The 25,589-nt window shown below is 36.3% G+C and overlaps 3 protein-coding genes across 3 annotated transcripts; 1 reads left to right on the top strand and 2 right to left on the bottom strand.

Annotated features, from left to right (window-relative positions):
• Window positions 1-550: 550 nt before the first annotated feature.
• Window positions 551-8,878, bottom strand: LOC142977868 (tRNA (uracil-5-)-methyltransferase homolog A). Its single transcript, XM_076121985.1, has 11 exons — window positions 8,600-8,878; window positions 8,344-8,494; window positions 7,989-8,170; window positions 7,390-7,710; window positions 6,015-6,152; window positions 5,761-5,876; window positions 5,209-5,317; window positions 4,900-5,022; window positions 3,034-3,226; window positions 2,348-2,565; window positions 551-721 (listed from the first exon to the last, which is right to left on the bottom strand). The coding sequence occupies exons 1-11, from the start codon at window positions 8,750-8,752 to the stop codon at window positions 584-586; spliced, it is 1,842 nt and encodes a 613-aa protein (XP_075978100.1). The 5' UTR covers window positions 8,753-8,878; the 3' UTR covers window positions 551-583.
• Window positions 8,879-9,283: 405 nt separating this feature from the next.
• On the bottom strand, window positions 9,284-11,919 carry LOC142977956 (AH receptor-interacting protein-like). The gene is made up of 6 exons (XM_076122107.1): window positions 11,706-11,919; window positions 11,449-11,634; window positions 11,179-11,341; window positions 10,776-10,962; window positions 10,297-10,439; window positions 9,284-10,088 (listed from the first exon to the last, which is right to left on the bottom strand). The coding sequence occupies exons 1-6, from the start codon at window positions 11,781-11,783 to the stop codon at window positions 9,868-9,870; spliced, it is 978 nt and encodes a 325-aa protein (XP_075978222.1). The 5' UTR covers window positions 11,784-11,919; the 3' UTR covers window positions 9,284-9,867.
• A 419-nt stretch (window positions 11,920-12,338) lies between these two features.
• Spt6 (transcription elongation factor Spt6) lies at window positions 12,339-25,030 on the top strand. The gene is made up of 24 exons (XM_076122281.1): window positions 12,339-12,524; window positions 12,610-12,703; window positions 13,225-13,424; window positions 13,884-14,003; window positions 14,254-14,414; window positions 14,943-15,076; window positions 15,332-15,447; window positions 15,682-15,854; window positions 16,216-16,369; window positions 16,591-16,733; window positions 16,957-17,091; window positions 17,478-17,632; window positions 17,932-18,053; window positions 18,391-18,575; window positions 19,130-19,295; window positions 19,593-19,735; window positions 20,008-20,102; window positions 20,398-20,578; window positions 20,959-21,145; window positions 21,235-22,167; window positions 22,331-22,578; window positions 22,744-22,948; window positions 23,037-23,133; window positions 23,216-25,030. Exons 1-24 carry the CDS (start codon window positions 12,486-12,488, stop codon window positions 24,109-24,111), a joined length of 5,082 nt encoding a protein of 1,693 aa, XP_075978396.1. The 5' UTR covers window positions 12,339-12,485; the 3' UTR covers window positions 24,112-25,030.
• Window positions 25,031-25,589: the final 559 nt, after the last annotated feature.

Below are 25,589 nucleotides of genomic sequence, written 5' to 3'. Positions count from 1 at the left end.
TTAATAAAATATAGTAGGTGTCTGTATAAAGCGGTAGAGGGCTCTCGGCTCGACATTGGAATGCACCGGTCCTGTCGGCGCGATATTAAATTCCTTCAGAATTACGTCGTTCCACCGCCCTCGCCCGAGATGAGGTCGCATCTTTAGATTAACGTTTTATTGAATTAAAACGCGCTAGAGGGGTGAGCAAGTTTACGAAAAACGTACTAAGTGTCATTGATAAATACTTCGCAATGTTTGTGTAAATACTGTTTAATTTTATGAAGGTCATATATTTAAACTAAAGTAATGCTAGAATCTTACTTATTTCAGCCTTCGTCGCTTCATAAATGTACAAATACATTGCATTATCATTTTTTTTAAATAAAATAACTGCCGCAGTTATTTTATTGAAATAAAATTTGTAAATCACACATATTGTTTAGGGCTTATTGGTGACAGTTAAATTAAAACTTAATAGATCAGTTTTAATTAAGTTTAGTTTCTATAACTACCACTTTACTGCACTCAAGAGATTTGGGTTCTTTGTCGAAGAAATCAAACAACAAAATGATAATAAATCATATATTTGTCAAAAATATATCTATACATTATTTACTTCATCTGCTTTAGAATCTATATTATTAGTATTGTCACTTTTTTCTTCAGATTTCGCGGTTACTTCTGGAACGGAAGAATCCTCGGTCTTCACTGACTCTTCTACTTCTGTTTCTGCTGAACTCTGTGAATAAAATAATGTATGTAAATACCGTTAGTTTAGGAAAATTAATTATTTAACTGTTTAATGAAATTGGTAAATATAAACATCACAAACCTCAACCTCATGAAAATATTCTTCAAGAAGTTAGGTTGAAGGTACACTTCGCCTTCTTAAAGTTGTACTTAACTAGCATAAGTTCAAAAAATAACAAATTGAATGAAGTCCCGTTGTTGTATTAGCTGTCGAAAACATTAATATTTAGTTTGTATTTTATTTTTAGTTTATTACCAAGATTTGTCTTAATAGGTTCAGCGATTTTGATTTTAAAAAAAGAAAAAAGGATATCTTCGTAATTTTATGACATGAGATTCCCAACGATCGGCTAGAAAAAAATAAAAGAAGCCAAGACCTAATGTCTGTACCTAAAATTATTTGGTATTTCATTAATTATTTGGTGAACATATCGTCATCGTGGTGAGATACCAAAACCAGGGGCCGAAACAAGTTCCGAGGTCGAAAATACTGATTTTACTGACCAAAAATTCAAAAATACTGACCAAATACAGACCATTTCTAAACCGTTTTTCGGGTGAATTGTGTGAAATAAAAAAAAAATACGGTCGAATTGAAAAGTCAAAATCCTTTTTTGATGTCGGTTAAAAAGCTTATTTTCGGTTATTGGTCTCCATCATCCCCATAGTTAACCAGCACCGCCTTTTTATTGCGTTAAAAAGGTTTTTCTATTGTTAGTAAAGTTTTCAATTAAGTCTTACGAATTTTCAATCAGGTCTTACGAATTTTTAATTAGGTCTTAAGAATTTTCAATCAGGTCTTACGAATTTTCAATCAGGTCTTACGAATTTTCAATTAGGTCTTAAAAAGTGCGCAACGGCGCTAAAGAATTTTCACTTCAAAAATATTGACTTCAAAAAAATAGTAAATTTTAATTCGCTATTCTATTGAAGTCATGTGATGCTTCAATACATGTATATGTTACTGTAAAAGCCCGCACTGTGGTAAATCCTAAGATTTTCCGGTAAAACCTAAGATTTACCAACTCTCAATGGTAAAAGTCCGAACAATTCTTTTATTTCGAACTTTTACCTGTATTCACTTGATGATGTCAAGATGTCACCGGCTCCTCGTTCTGGGTGGTTTAAAAAAAATAACCACGAAGAAATACCAAAACTCGGACTTTTACCATTGAGAGTTGGTAAATCTTAGGTTTTACCGGAAAATCTTAGGATTTACCACAGTTCGGGCTTTTACAGTAACATATATATTACGTAGATCATCCACATAATATCGAGCATCCAAAGCAGCTTTCTGATATCATTACTGGGCAAATCGCGAATGTAAGATTGGCCAACAGCAAAGGAAAACCAAAAAAAATCGTTGAGTTTGGAAAAATACTGACAATACTGACCGATTTTCGAAAATACAGACTTTTACTGACCAGGTCCAAAAATACTGACTTTACTGACCTGTTTCGGCCCCTGCAAAACTCTTATTTATTTATTATTATGAATCTCCAAGAAAGGATGCATTACACGTCTAAAAACACATAATCAACATTTGCAACAAAATGCTCCTTCAATTATAGGAGATTTAATACCTTATATAAATTTTTAATTTTAATAAGCTTACCTCTCTCTCAAACAATATAGCAAGTTCCACATGCTTGGTTTGTGGGAACATATCGACCGCGACCGCCCTCACCGGCAGGAACGGTGCTCCCCGCAACGTCTTGGACGAGGGCCGCGACAGGTCGATGAAGTTCTTCACCGCTGATGAGGGACTACACGATATGTACACTAAACGTTTTACTTTCTTCGTGTTACGGAGCTGGGTTACCGCACGCATGTCTGTGAAAAAATGTATTTTAGTTGCATCATTTCAGAATGTATGAAGTATACGCTTCCTGCGACGTCTCGTGATACATTTCTGGAGTAAAACATTTTCTATACGTAAAATATCCATTTTACAAATTTCAATAGAGTGAACACGAAGTGCATGAAAAAGTATCAACTAAACAACCTTTCTTATTTATAATCTTAGTAAAATATGATACCATTTACAAAAAGAGGCGAAGCAGCTCATGCTGCTTTGCTTAAGACTCATGTCTTCATGCTGAAGTTAAGTGAACCATATCCACATCCATAAACACATACATTCATACATTGAGCGGGCTACATTGATCTTCCGATTTCAGCTCCGACCGATTTCAGCAATGGCGACCAGTTAAACTCCTAATTCGAAACAGCTTATATAGCCAATTTTAGTAAAAAAACTAGTGCGGGTTACAATAAACAATGGTAACAATATAAACTTACGTAATCCAGCTCGTGGTGGGTCCACGATTGCTATCAGGTCATCAGCGGTGGCCCTCGCCAGTACTGAAGGCAGTATGTCCTCCGCCTTGCCGGTGAAGAACTCGCAGTTCTCTATCTTGTTCAGCTCCGCGTTCGCTTTAGCGTCCTTCACTGCTTCTGCTATCATCTCGAGGCCCAGGACTTTGCCGCAATGCTATGTATTAAAAATTATATCGTTAATAGAATAAACGCACTATTTGAACGGCGAGAGATTATACGTGGGCCACTACTTATATTTTGAGCCTAACTATGAAAAACGGTAAACGTGTGAGTGAAAACTACTTTATCGTGTTCACGGGTATTCTTATGCATGATCTAGATAGATTTTTATCCGATCAAAATATTTTTTTAATATTTTTTTTTCTTTCCCGAAGACCCTTCAAAAACAAGGTGTTTAAAAGCATAACCTGTTTCTTGAGGCGATGAAAAATCAATGTTTACGGTATTTATTTTTGACGTTTTGGATCTAAATAAAGTCACTTGATGTCAAACTGTAACGGCATTACGAGAAACTCATTAATTAGTTTTTTCCTGCACATAATAGCCGGCTGTTTAGCGAGATGCGTTACGGCCGGCATTGATTTTATTGAGCTCGACCTGTAGGATTTTGTGATTTTTCCATATTTTAAACCAGTCTTTAGGTAAAGTTTTGGTTGTAAATCAATAAGAATTAACCATTCTGCATTTTTATAAAGATACTTTGTGCCGTTATAAAGTTTTTATAAAAAATCAAGGGACCATTTGTTCCGAAGTGCTTCAAGCGCGAATATTTTTTTCTGGATTTGGTTCATCTTAAAGCTTCCATAAAGTCGACTGGTGTTTATTTTTGGGCTCATGCGCATTATATCCTAGATCCCTGTTTTATCACAATTTGATACACGTATTTTGAAGCCAAACGATGGACTTTTCAAGCATTTGTTTGCACTAATCGGCGGGAGGAACTTCTCGAATTATTGTTAAAAAAAAATTGGTTAATTTAGAAAAAATCTTCTAATCGGAAATGTTGTTACCTAATATTTTATGTCTAAGAGTGGAAATAATGTTTAGGATTGTGTCATTCTTTTCTTGTATCAGGAAACTAAAATGCATAATTAATTTTCGCTCAGCATCAATTTTTCCGGAGACAACTGGTGTCCTTGGACGACTTTCAGGAATTTAATTGGTGATGGAAAAATAATCATGATAGAAATCTATTTATTGGCGTTTCAAATTTTCAAAGGATCAGACTTTATCGCCAAAATAATAAATAAGTCGATATAGACACAACTGTTTCTATAAGTCACGTCGAAAGTCGCAAAAAATATTTGCACGAAAATTCTAACATCCTAATGCCATTTTCCCGCACACTTACAATTTTCGAGCGACGATATTGAAAATATTTTCAGCGCAGATTTCAAAACTTTCTTAGGAATGTAGTAGTCAAAAAGACTAAACTTTACGATGAAAACGCCAAATGGGGTCTAAAACAATCAGATTCGTCAAGGCTCAAAATATAAATAGTGACCTAAGTATTATAACATAAACACTAGGTTCATACAATCAAGATGAAAACGAAATCTCTTGCTGACATATCATAAATAGCGTATGCATATGCGTTAAAAAATACTGTTACGAAGTAAAAAAAATCATAAAGATATGTCTTAAAAAGAGTCAACCCTTGTCCCAATTTCTGGTTGTGCTTTTTACCCGATTGTAAGGCGTGGGTTACGTTTTTCACGCGTATCTTGTTTGTTTGTAATATTCTTTATTACCTGATGTGATTACTTTATACCACTAGCATGCTTCTTACAGTATGCCTAAAAATAAATATCATTTTATTATGTTTACCTGAGCGAAGCACAGTCCGATAGTACCAGTGCCGCAGCAAATATCCACCACAGTTGAGTCAGGCTTCACTTGACTCATGTCGATAGCACTACGGTACAACACCTCCGCGCCTGCTGTGTTAATCTGCAAAAAGAAAAAATATTTTTTTCTTTGGTCTCTGTCTACCCTATGGCGTAATTTTATGTATTCCTTGAAAACAAACCAAAATATTTAGAAGTGGTTAAATAGGTTTGTTACATACATTGAAAAGTATAGCTTATGTGCATGTAATACATTAGAATAATAGTAACTTAAGTAGTATTTCTGCACCTGGAAGAAGGCTTCTGGCGATATCCTGAACTGTTTCCCTAGTATCGTGTCTGTGATATGCGTGGAGCCTGACAGGTGCACCGGTTTGGATCCGTCTTCGCCTACTCGTCTGAAATATGGGCATAAAATAAAGTATGCAGTTTCCGCTTGCAAGTTTAACGAAGTTATTAATGGTCCCGTTCCACTCGCGGTGGAAACCGAGCTTTTTTTTTTAAAAAAAGACAACTCCCGCACTAAGTTTTGCTCTTCTGTCGCGGGGACTTTTGCAAACATACAAACAACGGACACAAAGCACAATCAGACCCGAAACAATTATTTGTGGATCGCACAAATTTTTATTAGTAAAATAAAGTTTATATTAGTATAATAATGGTGACTGAACTATGAAGGTGAAATCACAACACTGCGTTGCGTCGACGCATCGCTCATACGATGGCTCACACCACCACAAGTTCCGTAGACAAGCGACGAGAGAGAGATTTTAGTGCTGCGTCGTCGCATCAAAGTGTTGTAGTTTAGCTCTAAGGTAACTTTAATAAGTTTTTGACTTACTTTTTAACAATCTGTTCGAAGTATAAAGATTTAATTCCACACGCAACCGCCTCTTCAGAATTGAAATGATCTATCAATTCTTTCTTAATTTCATCTAACTCACTTTCAGTAAGTGACTGCAAAAGAAATCAAACATTAATTTTGGGATTATTCATGTAATTCACTTTCACCTCATTAATAGCAGTACAGTTCAATAGGTAATATTTTGGTTAACTAATTAAGGCATCTAATAAACTTTATTGCATGTTACTTACCTGTGGGTGCATAGAAACAATGAGCATCACATCACCAGTTGAGGTAGAATCTCTAACAGTTAAGTATCGCCAGTTTCCTGAGTAGTCGGCGGGAGAAAATGGTGCAAGCTTCGACTTGCGAATAAATTCTTGGAACAACTGAAATAAAATAAAACTATTATTACATAATATTGAAATAAGATTGAGGGTCTACAATATCTATTTTTAACAAATGAGTAATACTGTGAACCTACACAATTTTTTTTTATAAGCTTTATTGAACTACCCTACTGCCCAGTTCTCAAAACTCCTTTTAACCGATTCATTGCCACCTTCATTTTCGTGAACATTTCAGCCAGGCCCCATTCATTGGTCGGTGGCTCACCATTTGAGCCATCGGCCTCCCTGAAGGATGACTCAACTGATGAGTCATTGGCTCCTTGTAATGATTTAATGCTTTTCGCCATCATTCGAGCCAGTCTGACAACCAGAAACGTGTTACTGTGTTCTCCTATTCGAATTTGTGGATAATAAAAGTTAATATGGCGTTTCAAGGTAGTATTTGTTGGTTTTAATGAAATATTGCAGAGGTAGTAAACATTTTAGTAGTATTCAATCATTATTTATTATTGTAATATTATTTGTAGATAATCAGGACTACGACGATTTTACTGAATGTAGCCAGGCAATGTTTACTGATTTCCATGATCAACAAATTGAAGATAAAGAAAATCAAGGTTTTCCAAGCTGTAGTTAATCGATTTTACAAAAAAGTGTACCAAAGAAGCGTCCATTCACTCAATCTCGTAATAGTTGCAATGTAGTTTCTAACAACAGTTCAGATACTAGCATTGAAGAAATTTGGACTCTGATGAAGACGAAGATAATAAAAGAAAAAAAAATAGTTTCCATATGAATGAAAATAAAATGAATAATGAGGTCTCTATAGAAAAAAAAACAGAACATGTTTGCTGTGCAGCAAAAAAATATTTTAATGCATTATTCTCTAAGGATAAATTTAAAAAATATTCAAGATGTTTTGCGGCAGTTATACAAAAGGTTTATGACACCTGACTAATAAAAATATTCTCTGAATTGAAGGGCCAGGTCTGATATTCACGGAAATGTTTAATGAGATCTGAAAAATGGTAGTTTAAGTGTTTTTTTTTTTTAATATCCGTTTTTATACAATTTTGGTTTGACTCACCAATTGAGCCATCGGCCTTCCTAAAGGTTTTTTAATGACTCAACTGTTGAGTCATTGGCCATGAATCGGTTAAAGCACTTTAATATAGACAGAACAAAATTTCACAAACAATAATGATGGAAAACCATACACATATTAATTGAACTTGAGAGAGTACCTATGAGCAGGTTGAAGAACAAAAAAACTTACCAACACTGCCTTTTTCGTCTTCTCCGATATATGTATCATTGACTGTATAGGCCCAACGCCAACAGTACCAGTTACATAGCTGCCTAATCTAAACCCAACGGTTGGCAGTTTAGTCTCTTCATCGATCCCCACAGTGAACTCACACTTGTTCCTATATCCCATAGTTACGGGTGACTTTTCTATCGGTCTCAGTTCAAAGCTAAGACCATTGTGTTCCTTCCTTTTCGCTTCGATTTCTGATCTCCTACTTTTATCTATTTTCCATACCTCATTGTCGAATCTCATGAGAATATTTTTGATTTCTTTTTCTTTTAATTTTAACTGTAAAAATAAATTTTGCTTATGATGTAGTCTGAAAGCATTACATGTTTAAAAGCATGTAAAGTTAAAAAAAAACTAACTAGTTTTGTTGTGAAGTTTAGGAATAGAAACTATACTGAACTTTACAGTTTGCATCATAATCACACTTAACTAATCAGAAGTATAAATAATAGAAAATTATCACAATAAGTTTCATTAAGAAGAGCAAAATGAAGATATAACAATTCAAGGAATATTCCAATAAGAGATCATTTAAATGTCAATGTTTGCAAACAGACCTGTTCTGCATATTCTATGTTCCAATATGGAGTGGTGGCATCCTTCAATCTGTCCTCCTGACTCCTGTTGTCATCTACAGTCTTCTTTTTCTTCTGCTGCTCTTGTCCCTCTTCCTCTTGCTTTCTCTTTCTTACAAAAGGATCTGGAGCCGGTTTTGCTATTTCTGCTATTAAGGTTTTACCTGAAATGTAAAAGGTTATTTTAATAGAGTGCTTATGCACACAGATAGTGCACAGCCAGTATAAACAGGATTTTATTTAAGTTGCTCATTGAAATGTACCAAGTATTGGTTTTAAAAAACAGTAATAGAAATTGTTTTTATAACAACCAATAATAATAATAAATTCACATCACCTTTCCATGAGTAACCATTAAGTGCTTCAATAGCCTTTGTGCGCTCCTCATCATTTTGGAAACAAGCATACAGCCAGTGGCTCCCATTTTTTGGTCTCTTTATCTTGCTTGTGTTGAGTCCAAGCTTTTGGTTCATGAGTTTTTTTAGTTCCTGAAAGTTGGTCGTTATTTTTAGAAACATAAAAATTTAATACCAATGTAGCTATTAAGACAATAAAAAGAATACTAAGGTACGAATTAAGTTTTGTAAACATACGGCAATTCCATAAAACTTGGGAAGTCCACGCATTTCAATTTTGTATTTTTCTGATGAAAATCCACCCCTATCTAAGTAGGCATATTCTTCACTGGCTTCTATTTTCTCTTCTGTATCCATTTTATTCTCAGTTGCTGTATTTTCCTCAGCCATTATTATTAAATTCTATTTATCACTTTTGTAAATGCCGCTGCCGTATTTACACTTATTCCACCTTTTTGAGGTTAGAAACTTGGGGAAAACATGAACCCATCTGACATATCAGAAAGAGAAAAAGTTACATTGATTACATGTGCATATGACAGAGAAAGAAAAAATAAATGTCATAAATATCGTATTGCAACGCGGCAACGTGACCTGATCAGCACCTAATTTTGACATTTGTATATTCGTTAAAAAATTATTAATACCATGATAAGATCTAACAGTATTGCTCAAAAAGGGCAGTCCCTTCTGATATAATATAATATTTCCTGTTCATGCTGTTATTTTCCGTCAGGTATGATTTATTAAGCCTATGTATGGTTTACATTATGAGACTGAATATGACATATTTTTACCGACACATTGTGTCGGTAAAAACCTAGAATGAGATATAAGTACGAAGAGATAATCCAGCAGGTTACTCTATCCAGGTCCACTCTTAAAATTCTTAGTTTAAATAATAACACACACACATTTTATGAAACATGTCGTATAATTTTCTCCAGACATATAAATAAGATTACAATAGATTTTGAAATGTTTAGTACAAAAGTTGTTACGTTATAGTAACATGGAAGATAGTATTATCTTAGCACAATTTTATTATTTACTATAGCACATCGATGAGGTAAAAAATCACGAAGTCTGTGCGATAGGCATGCACCTAAATACAAAATATACTTCACTAAATTATATATCTATATAAGGAAGTTGGTACGTCATTAACAATATTAAAACAATTTGTGAACTAGTAAATAATATTGTAGGGATAAAAAAGGGTATTGGCCCCTCAATTCTGTTGCAAATATCAATTAAAAACCTATAGTAATCTATTTTTAACAAATAATATTCTTTTTCTAATAAGTTTTCAGTTAGTAAGTACATAATAAAGAATTTAATCTAAGCATATAACAAATAATATAATTTATTAGCATCTACAACATAACACGTCACATCAATACACAGACACAGTTCAATAATTTCATATTACCCACATTTATCACAATACACAGACAGACCAAGACACAAGGTATAGTCAGTACATACTAGTATATGAGTAACTGCTATGTGGCCCCATTACTATTACCAAACATATTCTTTAAAGCATTTTTATCCTTATCCTCTTTATCTTTTAATAATTTCTTGATATTTTCTAGTTCCTTATCTATGGTTGTGCTCATGGACGGATTGAGTGACTTCAATTTCTTGAAGTCTTCTTCTGCTAGACCTGGATTCCATGCACCTATGTGTGCTTTTGCTCTTCTGTATAAAGCTTTTTCATTATCTAAAACAAAAACAACACAAATATGTTTATTACAAGTATGCATAGGTACATACAATCATGTCTTTTTCCCACAGGGCTAGACAGAGACCAAAGAAAGTTACTTGGTACAATCCTTACAAACTTACTCTAAGAAATATTTCTGAATTCTATGGTAAATAAAGGCATAAGTGTTATAATAAGTCCACAAAAACTATGTATTGCTGCATACCTTGATCATACTCTAGTACAGTGTTGCAATGTTCAATAACAACATAATATTCCCCTTTAATAAGTTTACATTGTGCATAGTTAAGTAATATTGGTAACTTTATTTTGTTCAATACATCCCACTCCTCATCACCTTTTCTTTCCCTGAAAAATAAATTTCATAGATTCACAAAAAAAATGGGTAAATGTATTAATTGGTGTTAAATGAAACATTACCTGGCATTATCTGCACCTTAATAAAACTTATCTATCTTAAACACAAGTTTCAATATAAAACAATAAGTTACTATAATGCAACAGTAAGCCATTGTTTTATAATAACTAGCCTAAGCAACTTTGTCCACATGGAAAGATTTCAGGTTATTACCTATCAGTATCAAATTTCATTGGAATCCATTCAGCAAAATAGTAACAAACATACATCCATCTATACTCACAAACTTGATATCTATTATTATTAGGATTTAAAATTGTATTTACCTAATCATAAGCTGTTCACAGATGCCTAAAGCTTGTCCATAAGCATCCTCAGCTTCCGAGTATTTCTTTTGTGCATACAGCTTATTACCTTTCTCTCTTAGAGAAGGAATCAGGTCTGTTCGTTCCTGAGCATTCAACTGCCATAGTTCCTTCTCATACTCATCTGATCTCTCTACTTTGAGAACCTCTGAAAATGGCATAGAAGTATAAAAAATGTATTCAAGTTGATCCTTTAAGTTATTTAAAGATTTTTCTAAATATCTTATATTTCTATAATATTATTATGCATGCACAATAGTATGTATGTAATAAAACTGAATGATATTACAGTTTAGAATATTAAGTTAAAGTATGGCAAAGCAACAATCTATGAATTGCAATGAAGGCACTAAAGTAAGCATACCTATGATAAATTCCAGATCACAGGGGTTTTTCATCAAGTGGTCCAAGTCAGTGTGGCCAAGCCCCTCAGTCTGCAGGGTCATTGTGCATGAGTGTTTGACCTTGTGCGGGTCTTGGCCAAGCTCTCGCAATGTCTTTGATATGAACGGGTAACTGAACACTAGCTAAAAATGTTTCAAAAACATTGATATTACATAGCAAAAAATAAATAAATCTCAAAAAGTTATGCTTTAGGTACAAATGAAAAAGGGTAGGTATAGAAATAATTTACCTCTTTTTTAACTTGAAAACTAGACACCTCTCCAACTGACATCATCTTGACTATAGTTTCCCATACTTCTAATTTGAACTTATGTCCTATCACTAATACCATAGGTTCTTTCTTCCCTATGTGTCGACTGTCGTCCAAAAGGACTCGCTCCTTACCTAGTAGCCATGTTTGGAAGTGGAAGTGCACCTGAAACAATCAGTTTAAATAAAAAGGCCATAATTTTATTTAAAAAATATAAATGTAAATAAAACCCTCACCTTACTGCCATTTGCTATTGGTATGTACTTCTGCCCAGCATGAATAAGTTTTTTAACGATTGGAGCGGGTTGAGTCATTTGAACAGATTTGATATGGCACAATCAAGTAAAAAATAATGTAATATTTATTTGTTTGTTCACAACCACGACGATTGTTACTTGATTCTTGAATTCAACTTGAAATGATGAATGACTTTTGAATGACAAATTGTCATTTTTGACATGATCGAAACATGACAAATAATTGAATGTGTGAATGTACTCTAAATAAAACCTTTATTAGATGAATTTTTACCAAAACATGTAACGAGCATTTCTGACTTAAATAATGAAATCAATGTTTAAAATGCTCGTAAAGTGGAAAGTAATTTCAAGTTGTATTATGTAAGTCCCTTAAAGAAACGACTTACATTACAACATAGCGTAATAAATAATGTTATGTACAAGTATGGTTACGCGCAATATTCAGAAATATTTATATGTTCCGAAATGCTATTATTTATGTAGGTAGGCAAGAAAAATAATGCATTGATTCATCATAAGCTAAAACTGAAAAGACGCATGTTCATACATATTGAATGAATGCTACATAGTGTAGCCTATCCCTTTGTTTCTTTCTAGATAGTAGTTCGTTCTCGCTCTCTTTTCATTCGTGTCATATTTTCAAGCGAAAATTATTAGTTTTAGAATTGTAGAAATTACAATTATTTAGGGTATTTAATTAGTTAATCACGTAATTAAGTTTAAAGTATTACTACTTTTAGGTAATTATAAGTAACAATGGCTGATTTTCTGGAATCCGAAGCTGAGGAAAGCGAGGTTAGTGAAAAAATTGTGCCAAGCTTGTGTTCAATAAGATTACGATTGCGTAGTATGCTTGATGATGGGTGTAATTTGGTCTTAGGTTGAGTCTGAAGATGACGAGCAGCCAGCAGAGCGCAAGAAAGTGAAACGCAAGGCTGCCGTGCAAAGTGACGATGAAGACGAAGACGAGGAAGGTAATGTTGACATCGTGCACTTTCTCTTGCGTTTTTGCTACAATTTTATCTTTTTATAAACAATATTGCATGTTTGTGCGATATTGCAGTGACGGGGACAGTAAAATAGTAGATTGCAATGTTGCATTGTTGGAAATAGTTCTAAAATGTTATATGTTAGGCTGCTGACACACTTTTCAGTTTCTGTACAGTTATCTTCGTTTTTTCTATAATTTCTTGGTTATGGACGGTCATTATAGATTTATAAAACAACTGAGATGAAGCAGTACATATCTATAATCATGGTATTGTTATAACATGAGTGCCTCATATAGATATCATGCTAAACTACTCAATCACCAGGTATTAGGTTATAAACTATACAGCATTAATAAAAAATACATACATTAACAATATGAATATGAAAATAAATATTTGAACATTTATTTACCTAAGAACCCTTTAAAGACTACAGATCATCATCATAGCAATTTTTTCTCAAACTAGTAGTACCTATATATAACATTCTTGAATGTTTTCAGATGATGAGGAGCGTCTTCGTGAAGAGTTAAAGGATTTGATAGACGATGCTCCTATAGAGGAGTCAGGGAGTGATGGAGAAGATTCAGACGCTAGTGCAGGACCAAAGAAACGGAAAAAAAGTGATGATGAACTGGATGACAGGCTTGAGGACGAAGATTATGACCTGATTGAGGAGAATCTTGGTGTCAAAGTTGCCAGAGTTAGTGTTAAAATTGTTTTATATTGTTCTATAGTTAACTGTATGATATTTCTCTCTATATCTATATGATATCTCTATACAACACTAAGGTATATCTAGTTGATTTTTAAGTAAAAGGTCATGACTTATTCAAATGCAAAACAAATCTATGAACATTTCTTAGTTTGTTCTTTATTTAACTGTATGATATGTCTCTCTGTTTTCTTCTGTAATTTATTAAACAGTCTAAATGTTTACAAAAATAGTAAGAGGACCCTTCTTGTCATTTAATATTGTTCAAAAACAGGTGGTTTTAAGAATTCAGTCATTATATTTGAGCATATTTTGTTAATATTGCTTTAGCAACTATTTAACTTTACATATCTGCATTAACTACCCTTTAGTTAGCATATAATTTGAATATGTTAAAAGATTCTTCACATTTAATAGGTTTTCTAAAATGTGGTATTTCTTTTCCAGAACAAATTCAAGCGTTTGCGTCGCTTGGAAGATGATGACAGTGATAATGAAGGGAATGATGACCCTGAACTTGAGAGAGAGGTCATTGCTGAGAAACTATTTGTTGGAGGTTCAGATGATGTAAGTCTGGTTATAGATTTTTTTGTTAGTGTCCCTTTGAAGAGCAGTTCAATTAAAAAAGTGTCCTTAAGTCAATTTAAGCCTGTCTAGGTTCCTTTGAAGACCAAGATCTTTTATCCACTGGGTGACAGCACAAACCATGTTATTGACACTGATTTAAAGAGTGATGAACAAAGTCTCTGGATGATGTTTTTTTATTATTGAAACTTGTTTGAGTTATTTATCTATAAATTAATGTTTTTCACTCTAGGAGGATGAAAATCGTTCAGAATCAGCTGCTCCAAGAGGAGAAGTGGAATATGATGAGGAGGGAGAGGATCTAGAATCTGATGCAGATGACTTTATTGTAGACGATGATGGCAGACCTATAGCTGAACGCAAGAAGAAAAGGAAGCCTATATTTACTGATGCGTAAGTTTTGGTTTATTTTTAAGTAATTATTGAAGATAAAGGCGACATCCACAGCTTATAAATAAGTGTTTGATAACCGACTAGATAGTTAAAGTGACAGCAAATGTCATGATGATTCAACTACTTTTTCCAGAAATACTAGAATTTCTAACTATAATGTAGATAGACTATAATTGTAAATAAATACTGTATTTGTTTTATTATCAGTTGAATAACAAGTGACTCATTAATTTGTTATGTAAAATAATGTAAACAAAACAACAGGAATATGAGATAAATACACAAATAATGTGTAACATTTAAAATCAACCTATAGGTATTAATTAATTATGTTATAGGTAACATATTCTGTATTGTTTTACTAAAGATCACATTTATTTTCTACATGGGTATAGTCTATGTAATATTTTGTTATTACCAAAGCTATTACGTTATTACCAGTAGTAGAGAGTTTAGTATTATTTTTGAAAAAATAGTATTAAATTCTCAGTGACAATAAAATTGTTTCATTCAAATGTAAATCTACAGGTCCCTTCAAGAGGGTCAAGACATATTCGGTGTGGACTTTGACTATGATGAGTTTGAGAAATATGGTGAAGAGGATTACGAAGACGAGGAGGACGAGGACCTGGATGAATACTTGGAGGATGAGGAAGAAGAAGGTATGTTATATTTTATTAAATTAATGTGTTTGATTGCCTTACCGGGAACAAATAGAAAACGCGATATTTTGTTTCTCTATCATAAGTTATAGTTAAGTATAATTTTTTGGACATGTAAATAAATTTCATTGTCTTCATATTTGTGTGGATAATGTTAAAATACCCATATACCTGTATTGTAAAATACCAATTGAAATAAAATAAAAAAATTACTGTTTTTATTCCACTTACACATTTTGTGATTTCTGTATTTAGGTGAGAAGCGCAGAACGAAAAAGGGTAAAGCAAAACGTCCAAGCAAAAAGTCTATATTTGAGATTTACGAGCCTAGTGAGTTGAAGAGGAGTCACTTTACTGATTTGGACAATGAGGTTTGTGTTTTTACTATATCAACGTGATATTTCACACATTTTTAACTCAAAATCCATCCAATTTTCAGTCCTATTCAATGTTCAAGTGTTGTTTATACTTTTATACAACATTGTTTTTCATTATTTACTATAATATAACACCTTACATTATATACCTAACTTTACCATTTATCATTCATTGCCAGTTATATACATACATTTTTAATAATGTTTCTTCCTGCTTCGTCCTAACAGATACGTAAAACGGACGTGCCCGAGCGCATGCAGACCCGCGAAGTGCCGATCACCCCCGTGGAGGAGGGCAGCACTGAGCTGGAGGACGAGGCCGAGTGGATCTACAAGCAGGCCTTCCTCAAGCCACCCGTGTCCAAACCTGACGCGCAAGAGGCTAGGGAACGATCGCGCAGGTTTGTAACAACAAAAATATAACCACCCCAGGGCTTGTTTCCTGTTTTCTATTATACTTTTTATAACATTATTCGCTATACAAAGTACACTATATTAAAAAAATATTGTTGTTAAAAATATTAAGACCCCAACCCGCACTTGGCCGGCGTGGTGGACTCAAGGCCTAACCCCTCCCCCTCGTTTGGGAGGACAACCTTGCCCTGCAATGGGACAGTAACGGGTTTAAAAAATATACATATCTTTGAGTTTGTTGCTTTGTCTATTGCTTTAACTCTTTTTGTAAAACATTTGTTTGATCTCAAAATGATTGAATTCAATTCAGAACTTAAGCAAGTTTTTATAAATATGCGTATTTCACAGGGGTAATAGCACAATCACGAAGATCCGTCAAGCATTAGACTTTATGCGTAACCAGACGCTTGAAGTGCCGTTCATCGCGTTCTATCGTAAGGAGTATGTACAGCCGGAGCTGAGCATCAATGATCTGTGGAAGGTCTACAAATATGATGCTAAGGTACGCTAATTGTTACGTTTAAAGCCTTTTGTTAATTATTCTCTTAAGTTTATGTAATTCTTCTCTTATTTCTCTTGTCAAAGCGGTTTTATCAGCTGTAAATCAAATTAAATCGAAGTCGAAATTCAGTTAGTAGTCAGTAACCAACTATGAGTTCAAAAATACTTTTGTCAACATTCCATTTTTTTGTATCGTACTTAATTATTTGATGTCCTGTGCAGTGGTGTCAACTGAAGCAGCGTAAAGAGAACCTGCTCAAGTTATTGGAGAACATGCGCGACTTCCAGTTAGACAAGGTGATGCAGAACCCCGACGCGCCGATACCTGAGAACATGAGGATCATCCGCGATGAGGACATTGACAAGTAAAATACTTTTAAAGTCCAGCTAGCTAGAGTAACCAGTAAAGTTTGTTTTGCTTAAATTATGTCCCCTAATTTTTCCGACTATTTACATACTTCCGCAATGGTTAAGGACTTAATTACTGTATATTGTTGAAAACTGTATGTAATTCCATTCAGTAGCTTTTGAATTTCGTAAACGCTACTATTTTTCAAAATGTTGTGCTAATTTAAGCTATTATTCTAGGTTGAAAAGCGTTCAGACTCCAGAAGAACTTCGTGACGTGCACACACACTTCCTACTGTACTATTCTAACGATCTGCCTGAGATGCAGAGAGTACAGCGCACCAAAGAGAAGAAGAGAGAACTCGAGGAGAGAAAGTAAGCGATATAGTTTAATACAATAAATTGTAATATATATTTGTAGTCGAAGAACCTATGTGATTTTGGACCAACATTTTGTCGTTACTTTCGACTTATATTGCAATAATATAAATTAAATAATACGTGCACAGTTTTAATCATAGTTAAGATTGACTAGATTCCATATTTGCATAGGGTTATTTTAATTTGATATTTTTTAACTTTCGTGTTGCATGTTTGTTATCTGTCTCTTCTCGAAAATTAGGTAGCGTATTCGATTCCAGTGCTATCTAATATTTTACAGGAATTAACGCGAACATGCATTTTACTTGGATCGCTTGATTTTTTAGGGCAGGTGACAATGATCGTAGTTGCTGAAATGCTGAGTAACATATTTTTCTCAGGCGTCAAGCTCGTGAGGAAGCGGACAAGAACGGCGAGGACCCGGACGAAGCTGCAGCCGCAGTGGAGGCCGCCGAGCCTGAAGATGAGGAGCCTACCGAGGTCAAGTACGCCGTGCGCTCCGGACCTTACGAGCTGTGCAGGAAGGCGGGTATTGGTAAGTGCTGTTTGAAATGTTTTACTATGCCTTAAGTAACTTATATGATAAAGTATGGAAATTAGACACTTCTTAATTTCACATTATTTTACATTTCTATATTAAATTTTTTTGCGATCGATTTGGTCAGTTACCCACTTCGCATATAGCATATATGCCTCTTAGTGGTAAAGTATTATAATTTGTTTGGATTAATATTTCGAAATTTTGTCGGGGTTACTGGGGCAAGGTTTTGAAAAGTATTCTTGTCTTTGAAATAGTACTTCTGTAATGCTACAAGTGAGAATTGTTGTGTACAGAACCACTTGTGAAGAAGTTCGGTTTGACGCCGGAGCAGTTCGCGGAGAACGTGCGTGACAACTACCAGCGACACGAGGTTGAACAGCAGCCTATTGCGCCGCTTGAGGCCGCCGCTGAGTATGTAAGTATATGTTTAATTACTTCCTAAAGTATAAAGAGGTTTTACCCACTCAAATGCATCATGTTGTATATCTAAATTCTAATGAATAATTCTATGTAATTCTTAAATAAAGTAGCTGTACCAAACAGGCTACCGTTAGCTGCAGAAGCCTGCCGGTTACTTATTGCTCTAAATTAGGGATTTCGTATACCTCTGACTGCCATGACTATTGAACAAGGCTCTCTACTAAGTCTTTCGACTATAATAACGATTTATTTTGCAAATTTGATCCAAAAACTGGTCATGACATTATAAATAGTTTATGTAAAGTCAGTACTAATTGGTGGGTATGTGTTAGGTGGGGTCGATAGGTTCAGCGACGGAGGTGGTTCGGCGCGCGGTGTACATGTGCGGCGTGCAGCTGGCCCGCGAGCCACTGCTCAGAGCCACGCTGCGGGACGCGCTGAGGGACCGCGCCACCATCACCGTCAAGCCCACGCAGCGCGGGCTTAAAGAGATCGACGAGAATCATGCCTGCTTTAGGTGAGTTTGTCCGACTAATTGAAGTGGTTTGAAAATGTCCTTGTTGTGGAAAAGTTAGTGTTATGTAAGAAACACATAAATCACAGTCTATCTTTCAAAATAAACGACTTACCCCCGGTTTCTGAGGTACATTTAGCGGTAGTTTATCTATGCAATAACGTTTAAAGTCACATAAAGTAACGCTATTGAATAGATAAACTACTGTTAAATGTACTCAGAAACCAGGGGTAAGTCGTTTATTTTGAAAGATATACTGTGATTTATGTTTCTTAATATAAAAGTATTGTTTTTTTCATATCATACTATGAAATTAGTCGCAGAAATAAGCTAGTTATTGTCTCGTTTTTATTGAAATTTACCGGGAATTAATGTTTTTTTTTAAGTACCGGGATATAATGCATTAACCTGCCAAATTTTGTCCAAAAATCAATTTAGCCGTTTTGATGTGAAATATGTTGTATAAAGAAACTATCCGTACAATAGGAACATTAGTATTGTTGTGTAGTTTAAACATTTTCTTACTTAATACTAAATATAGTAAATAACGCCAACAGTTTAAAATACCTGAAGAAGAAGCCAGTTCGTGACCTCACGGGTGATCAGTTCCTCAAACTGACGATGGCTTCGGAAGACAAGCTGCTTGAACTGAATATAAGTGAACAGATCGAAGGAAACACCTCCTCTAGCTATCTCGAAGAACTTAAACAATTGTATCAGAAAGTAAGTATTAAAAGAGACAACATTTAGTATATAGGGAATCTAAAGACTTGCTGTCACTATCGGATTTTGCATAGAAATAGTATCAAAATCCATCCAGTTCTGAGTTTTCTGGAACAGACATACAGAAGGGCGACAGGGAACTTAGATTTCAAACAAGTAGTAATAGTAGTATGTAGTAATAATAATCATAAAAGTTTTTTACAATCTAAACATTGTTGGGTTTATAATAGCTATCTATTTAAATTTAATATACATAATAAAATAATGGTTTATAAAATGTCTCATTACCTTTCTTAGGACGAGTTCGCGGCCACAGTACAGGCGTGGAATGAGTTGCGAGCGGAGGCTGTCACTATAGCTCTTACTAAGATTGTGATGCCGGAACTACGCAGAGAATTGCAAGCTGTGTTGTTGCAGGAGTCTAAAGAATATGTGCTCAAGTAAGTATGCGCTTCATCTGGTGTTTTCAAGTCTATTTAAGTTCCCTATGATCTGACCACGATTTTGTCCGTGTGAAAAGATTTTCCGGGGTAAAATATCTTATGTGTTAATCCAGTGTGAGTAAACTTATCTGTTTACCGAAATGCTTCCAAATCTGTTAAGTAGTTTTTGCGTTATTGAGTAACAAATTTCTATCCAAGCATCCAAATGCATTACAAATTTTAGTATGATTGTGTAGATTCTACTATTTTATTGTTTGTTCTTGTCATAGGTGTTGTCGCAGACGTCTCTACGATTGGTTGAAGGTTGCGCCCTACGAGTCCAGAGTGTCCGAAGATGATGATGAAGAGTGGGATACTTCTAATGGTAAGTAGTTAGAGTATGTAAAGCAAATTTAATTCAATTAAATATAAAAATAATATATTTGTGTGTCACTCCCTTGAGAGTCTCGGTTTTAAATACTTAAAAATCATTTTACCGAACGTTTCAGTCGTTGCAAAGGGTGCTCGTATGTTAAGTATTATAAAATACACGGGTTTTAATGCGATGGAAAAATCAACGGTTACGAAACTTTACTTTCTTATGTTTGTGCCGAATTTACGGCCTAAATGATAATATTTGCTGGTTATTGTTATGTTATAATTTATATTAATACGTGCAGGCCTGCGCGTGCTGTCGGTGGCGTACGTGCCGGACCGCGCGCACAGCGCGTTCGCGTGCGTGGTGGGCGCGGGCGGCGAGCTGGCCGACCACCTGCGCCTGCCGCACCTGCTGCACCGCCGCAACGCCTGGGACGCGCTGGAGCGCCAGAACAAGGAGGCCGACATGACCGCGCTGCGCAGGTACACGCCACATAACACACTCTTTATTATCTATGGCCTTTATTATACGACGGTGAAGCACCGTCACAGACGGTCACAGTCAAATCAAAATGTTCGAATAACGCTGAATTTAACGGCGGTCTACCTCATTTCTTGGGGGCATGTAGATTCCTTTACCCGCACTCGACTAGCGTGGTGGACTTGATCTTTCCCTCATTCGGTAGGAGGCCCTTGCCTGACGACGTGTTTTCGGTGCTAACACTCATAATCTGGTCTATAATGTTTACCGGAAGGTGTACGTAGTTGCGTGCAATATCTTGCATTTTAACAATTGATACGAATGTATGTAGTAAACCATATTTTTTTGATGATATAAATTCTTAATTTTAATTTATTTGCAGGTTTATTCTACGTAAGAAGCCGCATGTGATAGTAATAGGCGGCGAGTCCCGCGAGGCGCTCAACGTGAAGGCTGACATTTCTGAATGTGTCCAACAGCTCGTAGAAGATGAACAGTTCCCTAGAATACCTATTGAAATCGCCGACAATCATATCAGCAAGATTTACAGTAATAGTATAAGAGGACGTGTAAGTATACATTATTTACAATCAGTACTAATGTTTTCCTATGTAACTAAACATTTGTGCAAATTACAATGACTATTCTTCTTTCACAGAATGATTTCCGAGAATATCCCGACATTCTCCGCCAAGCTATTTGCCAAGCACGATTACTACAGGACCCGTTAATGGAAATATCGCAACTTTGCGGCCCCGATGAGGAAATATTATGTCTTAGATATCATACGTTACAAGACCAAATAGCTAAAGAAGATCTCCTTGAAGGTATCGAGCTAGAGTTCGTCAATCGAGTGAACGAAGTAGGCGTGGACGTCAATGAAGCAGTTCTAACTGGTCGAGGGACAGAACTACTACAGTTCGTCTGCGGATTAGGACCTAGAAAGGCACAAGCGTTGATCAAACTATTCAAACAAACCAATCAAAAGTTAGAGAATCGTACTCAACTCGTAACAGTATGTCACATGGGTCCTAAAGTCTTCATCAATTGTTCCGGTTTCATAAGAATCGATACAAGCAGTCTTGGTGACAGTACTGAGGCGTATATCGAAGTGCTCGACGGTTCCCGAGTGCATCCGGAAACGTACGAGTGGGCCCGAAAGATGGCGGTCGACGCGCTCGAATACGAGGACGAAGACGCCAATCCTGCTGGAGCTCTTGAAGAAATTCTCGAAGCTCCCGAAAGACTGAAAGACTTGGATTTAGATGCTTTCGCGGAAGAATTAGAACGTCAAGGCTTCGGCAACAAGAGCATAACTTTATACGATATTAGAGAAGAATTGAACTCTAGGTATAAGGATCTTAGGGTTGCTTATCGCTCGGCTACTCCTGAGGAGTTGTTCGATATTCTGACCAAAGAATCGCCGGAGACTTTCTACGTAGGGAAGATGGTGTTGGCGTCGGTGATTGGTATCACTCATAGGAAGCCGCAGAGAGAAATGTTGGACCAGGCTAACCCTGTGAGAAACGACGAGACTGGCTTGTGGGAGTGTCCTTTCTGTCACAAGAACGACTTCCCTGAATTGTCTGAGGTAAGTACGATTTACACATGATGAAATAAAAGGCATAAAATATCAGAGGCTTATGACTACTTACGCCTTTCTCGCTCTGAGGATGCGGTATCTTTCTATGATATTATTAGCTTAAAATAACAAAAAATTGTATCTGTATGTAACCGTTATATTTGCTTTGTAGGTATGGAATCACTTCGACGCAGGCGCATGTCCAGGTCAGGCCACAGGAGTCCGCATACGACTGGACAACGGTCTCTCTGGCTACATACATATAAAGAACTTATCAGACAGACACGTGTCCGACCCCACGGAACGAGTGCGCATAGGACAGACTGTACATTGTAGGATACTCAAGATTGATGTAGAAAGGTTCTCTGTCGACTGCTCGTCAAAATCCTCCGATTTGTTGGATAAAAATAATGAGTGGAGGTAAGAATTTGTCTAAGTACTTTATTATTAGTGACATTTCAGCAATTTCAGCGATTACTTGTTTTTAGTCAAGCACATGTTTGTTTTGCATGTGAAACCGATGTACTCGACATGAATTCTAGACTTCATCAATGTATACTTCAAATTACTTTTTATTTCTACTAGACCTCCCAAGGACCCGTATTACGACCAAGAAACAGAAGACAAGGACCTGCGCAAAGAGAAAGAGGCGAAACAAACGAAAGAACGGATGCAGTACGTGAAGCGAGTGATAGTGCACCCTGCTTTCCATAACATATCGTTTGCCGAGGCCGAGAAACTCATGGAGAAGATGGCGCAGGGCGAGGTCATCGTACGACCTAGTAGCAAAGTAAGTGCACTATCAATAGTGGTCATTTAAAAGCTTTGACGATAGCCACCGAAGTTTATTTTGCTAATGATGGCATTTTTTTGTTCAGGGTTCAGACCATCTTACCGTAACGTGGAAAGTAGCTGATGGTATTTATCAACACATTGACGTGCGGGAAGAAGGAAAGGAAAACGCGTTTTCACTAGGTCAGTACTTGTTTATATTTGGAAATCATATACAATTTTGTGTGTTAACTTCAGAAGTATTAACTTTATACTTTATCCTCAGGTCGCAGTTTATGGATTCAGGGTTCAGAGTTTGAAGACTTAGACGAAATCATAGCGCGACACGTCACGCCCATGGCGGGACTCGCTCGTGATCTTATTTCTTACAAGTATTACAAACCACTGGGAGGCATGAGGGATAAAGCCGAAGAGATACTCAAAGAGGAAAAAGCTCGAAACCCCAATAAAATACACTACGTTATATCTGCGGCCAAGAATTACCCGGGAAGGTTCCTGCTATCTTACCTACCCCGCGCGAGGTGCACGCACGAATACGTATCCGTAACGCCCGACGGCTACAAGTTCAGACAGAGAACATTCGACTCGCTGCCAGGTTTACTGCGCTGGTTCAAAGAACATTTCCGGGAGCCCCCGCCCAGCGGCACGCCGGCGCCCCGCACGCCGGCCGCGCGCACCCCGCACCAGGCCTCCGCCTACCACACGCCCGCCGCGCACACTCCGGCCTTCCACACGCCCGCGCACACCCCCGGCCCCGCCTACATCAACACGCCCTACACTCCATCCGCTCAAACACCTTACATGACTCCGTTTGCAGCCACTCCTCGACAACCGGAGTTCTTACCGCCTCCGTCTCGCTCGAGACCGCACGCTGCCGCTCCAGGATACACGGAGCCTGCGGATTGGCAAAAGGCAGCCGAAGATTGGGTGCGTCGCGTGGCTTCGTCTCGCGATCCCTCTGGAACCCCTCGCTCGTCTGGCACGCCTCGAATGAGTGGAGGTCGCACACCTCGCGAGTCCAGAGACGTCCGTTCGACCCCTCACGGACATTCTTCTGGACGTTCGTCGCGGGCACATTCTCTCCGATCCACACCACACACCAACACGTCCCCTAGGTCCATGTCACTCGGAGATGCCACTCCGTTGTACGACGAGAATTAATCGTTCGATGACCTCGTAGTTAGTGAAGTTTATTAGTTCGCCCGTACCGGCGGACTTCGATCGTCCGATGACAAAGTAGTCATGGGTCGGTCGACTCGGCCTGAGGATATATTATACAGAATCGTTTACCCCTGTATTTTGGCACCTGTATAAAACACCCTCATATTATTTCCATACTGGCCTCGTTTAGGTAGTTAGTAGCTTAAATTGGCCGATACCCGGATTCTGTTAGGAGCCGGGAGGAAAGTAACGGTGACAGAGTTAGTAGTTAGCTAGAACAGTTTGTAATGTATATTGAGAGTTTGACTGTGTACTCCTGTTATTGCCGCTCCTCGTACCGCCGAGCTCTGCGCGCCTCGAGAAACACTTTAAATGTAATATTTTATTACCTAAGCGTAATGTCTATGATTTTGAAATTATGGTGATTTTATTAACTAATTAATACCGGGAATGTATAGCTAATTAATCTACCAAGGAATTCGGTAGAAGCATGACAATGAATTTTACAGTTAAGACTGCTTCCATAATATAGTCGTCAAGGTGCAAATTGAATAAGTCCGTTCATTACTGGCTTGCATTTCGTCATGTAATCATTATATTGACGCTTGTTTGAGCGAATTTTATATAAAAAGAAATAATCATAATATTCATGTTACAAAATAGCAGCTTGATTTACAATATTCAAAGATTCTACATGAATTACCAGTCTTTTGAAACATTGTCTGATCAAACCGATAGTTTGTAACCCAATTATTTTGTAACTCACACAACTTATTGTATAATTAATATAAATAATTATATAATTTGATGAAGCGAATTACAGTAATATGCCTTAGTGATGGTTAGTGAGCAATGGGATCTTTCATAATTTATTCACAACAGTACTCTTGGAAAACAATAAACATTATGACAAATATAATATGTATTTTTAATTATCTTTTTTACTGTACCCAAACAAAAAACTACACGTTATAACTGTGGCAAACAATATATGGCCGACCAAACCCACAAACGAGTTAAAATCAAACGTTACACATCGAGTAACATTTTGATACAAAATTAATACCATAGTTAACATAACGACCACCGTTTTTTTTACTGTGATTAATGGGATTTATTAGTATGTACCTACTATTCATAGTACTGACCTTGTATTTAACAGAAAATATCGACATTTTGGTAATAATAAACACGATTTTAAAATATTATGTGGACGATAAGATAGGAAGCGACGTTTCTATGACATAGACTAGGTGCGTTATGTCGCGGAAATGCTGTAAGGTTGTATCTGCGCTTGCATTAAAAAAGGTCACATAATGCCACATATTATGCAGGTTGCATGCAATTTAAGTAAATTAATGATAACCAAAACACTTAACTAAAAGCCTGAGGTCTTTATGCAAATATATATTTCACTGTCACTCCCCCGATGCGGCCAATTGGACTTAAATCCGTTGTATGAAGGCGTAGGTTCGATT

Source organism: Anticarsia gemmatalis, chromosome 13 (assembly GCF_050436995.1).
Source record: "Anticarsia gemmatalis isolate Benzon Research Colony breed Stoneville strain chromosome 13, ilAntGemm2 primary, whole genome shotgun sequence".
Taxonomy (NCBI): Eukaryota; Metazoa; Arthropoda; class Insecta; order Lepidoptera; family Erebidae; genus Anticarsia; species Anticarsia gemmatalis.
This window is presented reverse-complemented; position numbering and strand designations above follow the sequence as displayed.

Coding starts and splice junctions, on each gene's coding strand:
- LOC142977868 (XM_076121985.1), bottom strand. CDS start 8,752: ATGGCTGAGGAAAATACAGCAACTGAGAATAAAATGGATACAGAAGAG. Junction 6,153..7,389: donor AGACGAAAAAGGCAGTGTTG/GTAAGTTTTTTT, acceptor ATTTTATTTCAG/TTGTTCCAAGAATTTATTCG. Junction 5,023..5,208: donor CGCCAGAAGCCTTCTTCCAG/GTGCAGAAATAC, acceptor TTCTTTTTGCAG/ATTAACACAGCAGGCGCGGA.
- LOC142977956 (XM_076122107.1), bottom strand. CDS start 11,783: ATGACTCAACCCGCTCCAATCGTTAAAAAACTTATTCATGCTGGGCAG. Junction 11,342..11,448: donor GTTTTCAAGTTAAAAAAGAG/GTAAATTATTTC, acceptor AAACATTTTTAG/CTAGTGTTCAGTTACCCGTT. Junction 10,089..10,296: donor TGTACTAGAGTATGATCAAG/GTATGCAGCAAT, acceptor TTTTTGTTTTAG/ATAATGAAAAAGCTTTATAC.
- Spt6 (XM_076122281.1), top strand. CDS start 12,486: ATGGCTGATTTTCTGGAATCCGAAGCTGAGGAAAGCGAG. Junction 12,525..12,609: donor CCGAAGCTGAGGAAAGCGAG/GTTAGTGAAAAA, acceptor ATTTGGTCTTAG/GTTGAGTCTGAAGATGACGA. Junction 14,004..14,253: donor TTGTTGGAGGTTCAGATGAT/GTAAGTCTGGTT, acceptor TTTTCACTCTAG/GAGGATGAAAATCGTTCAGA.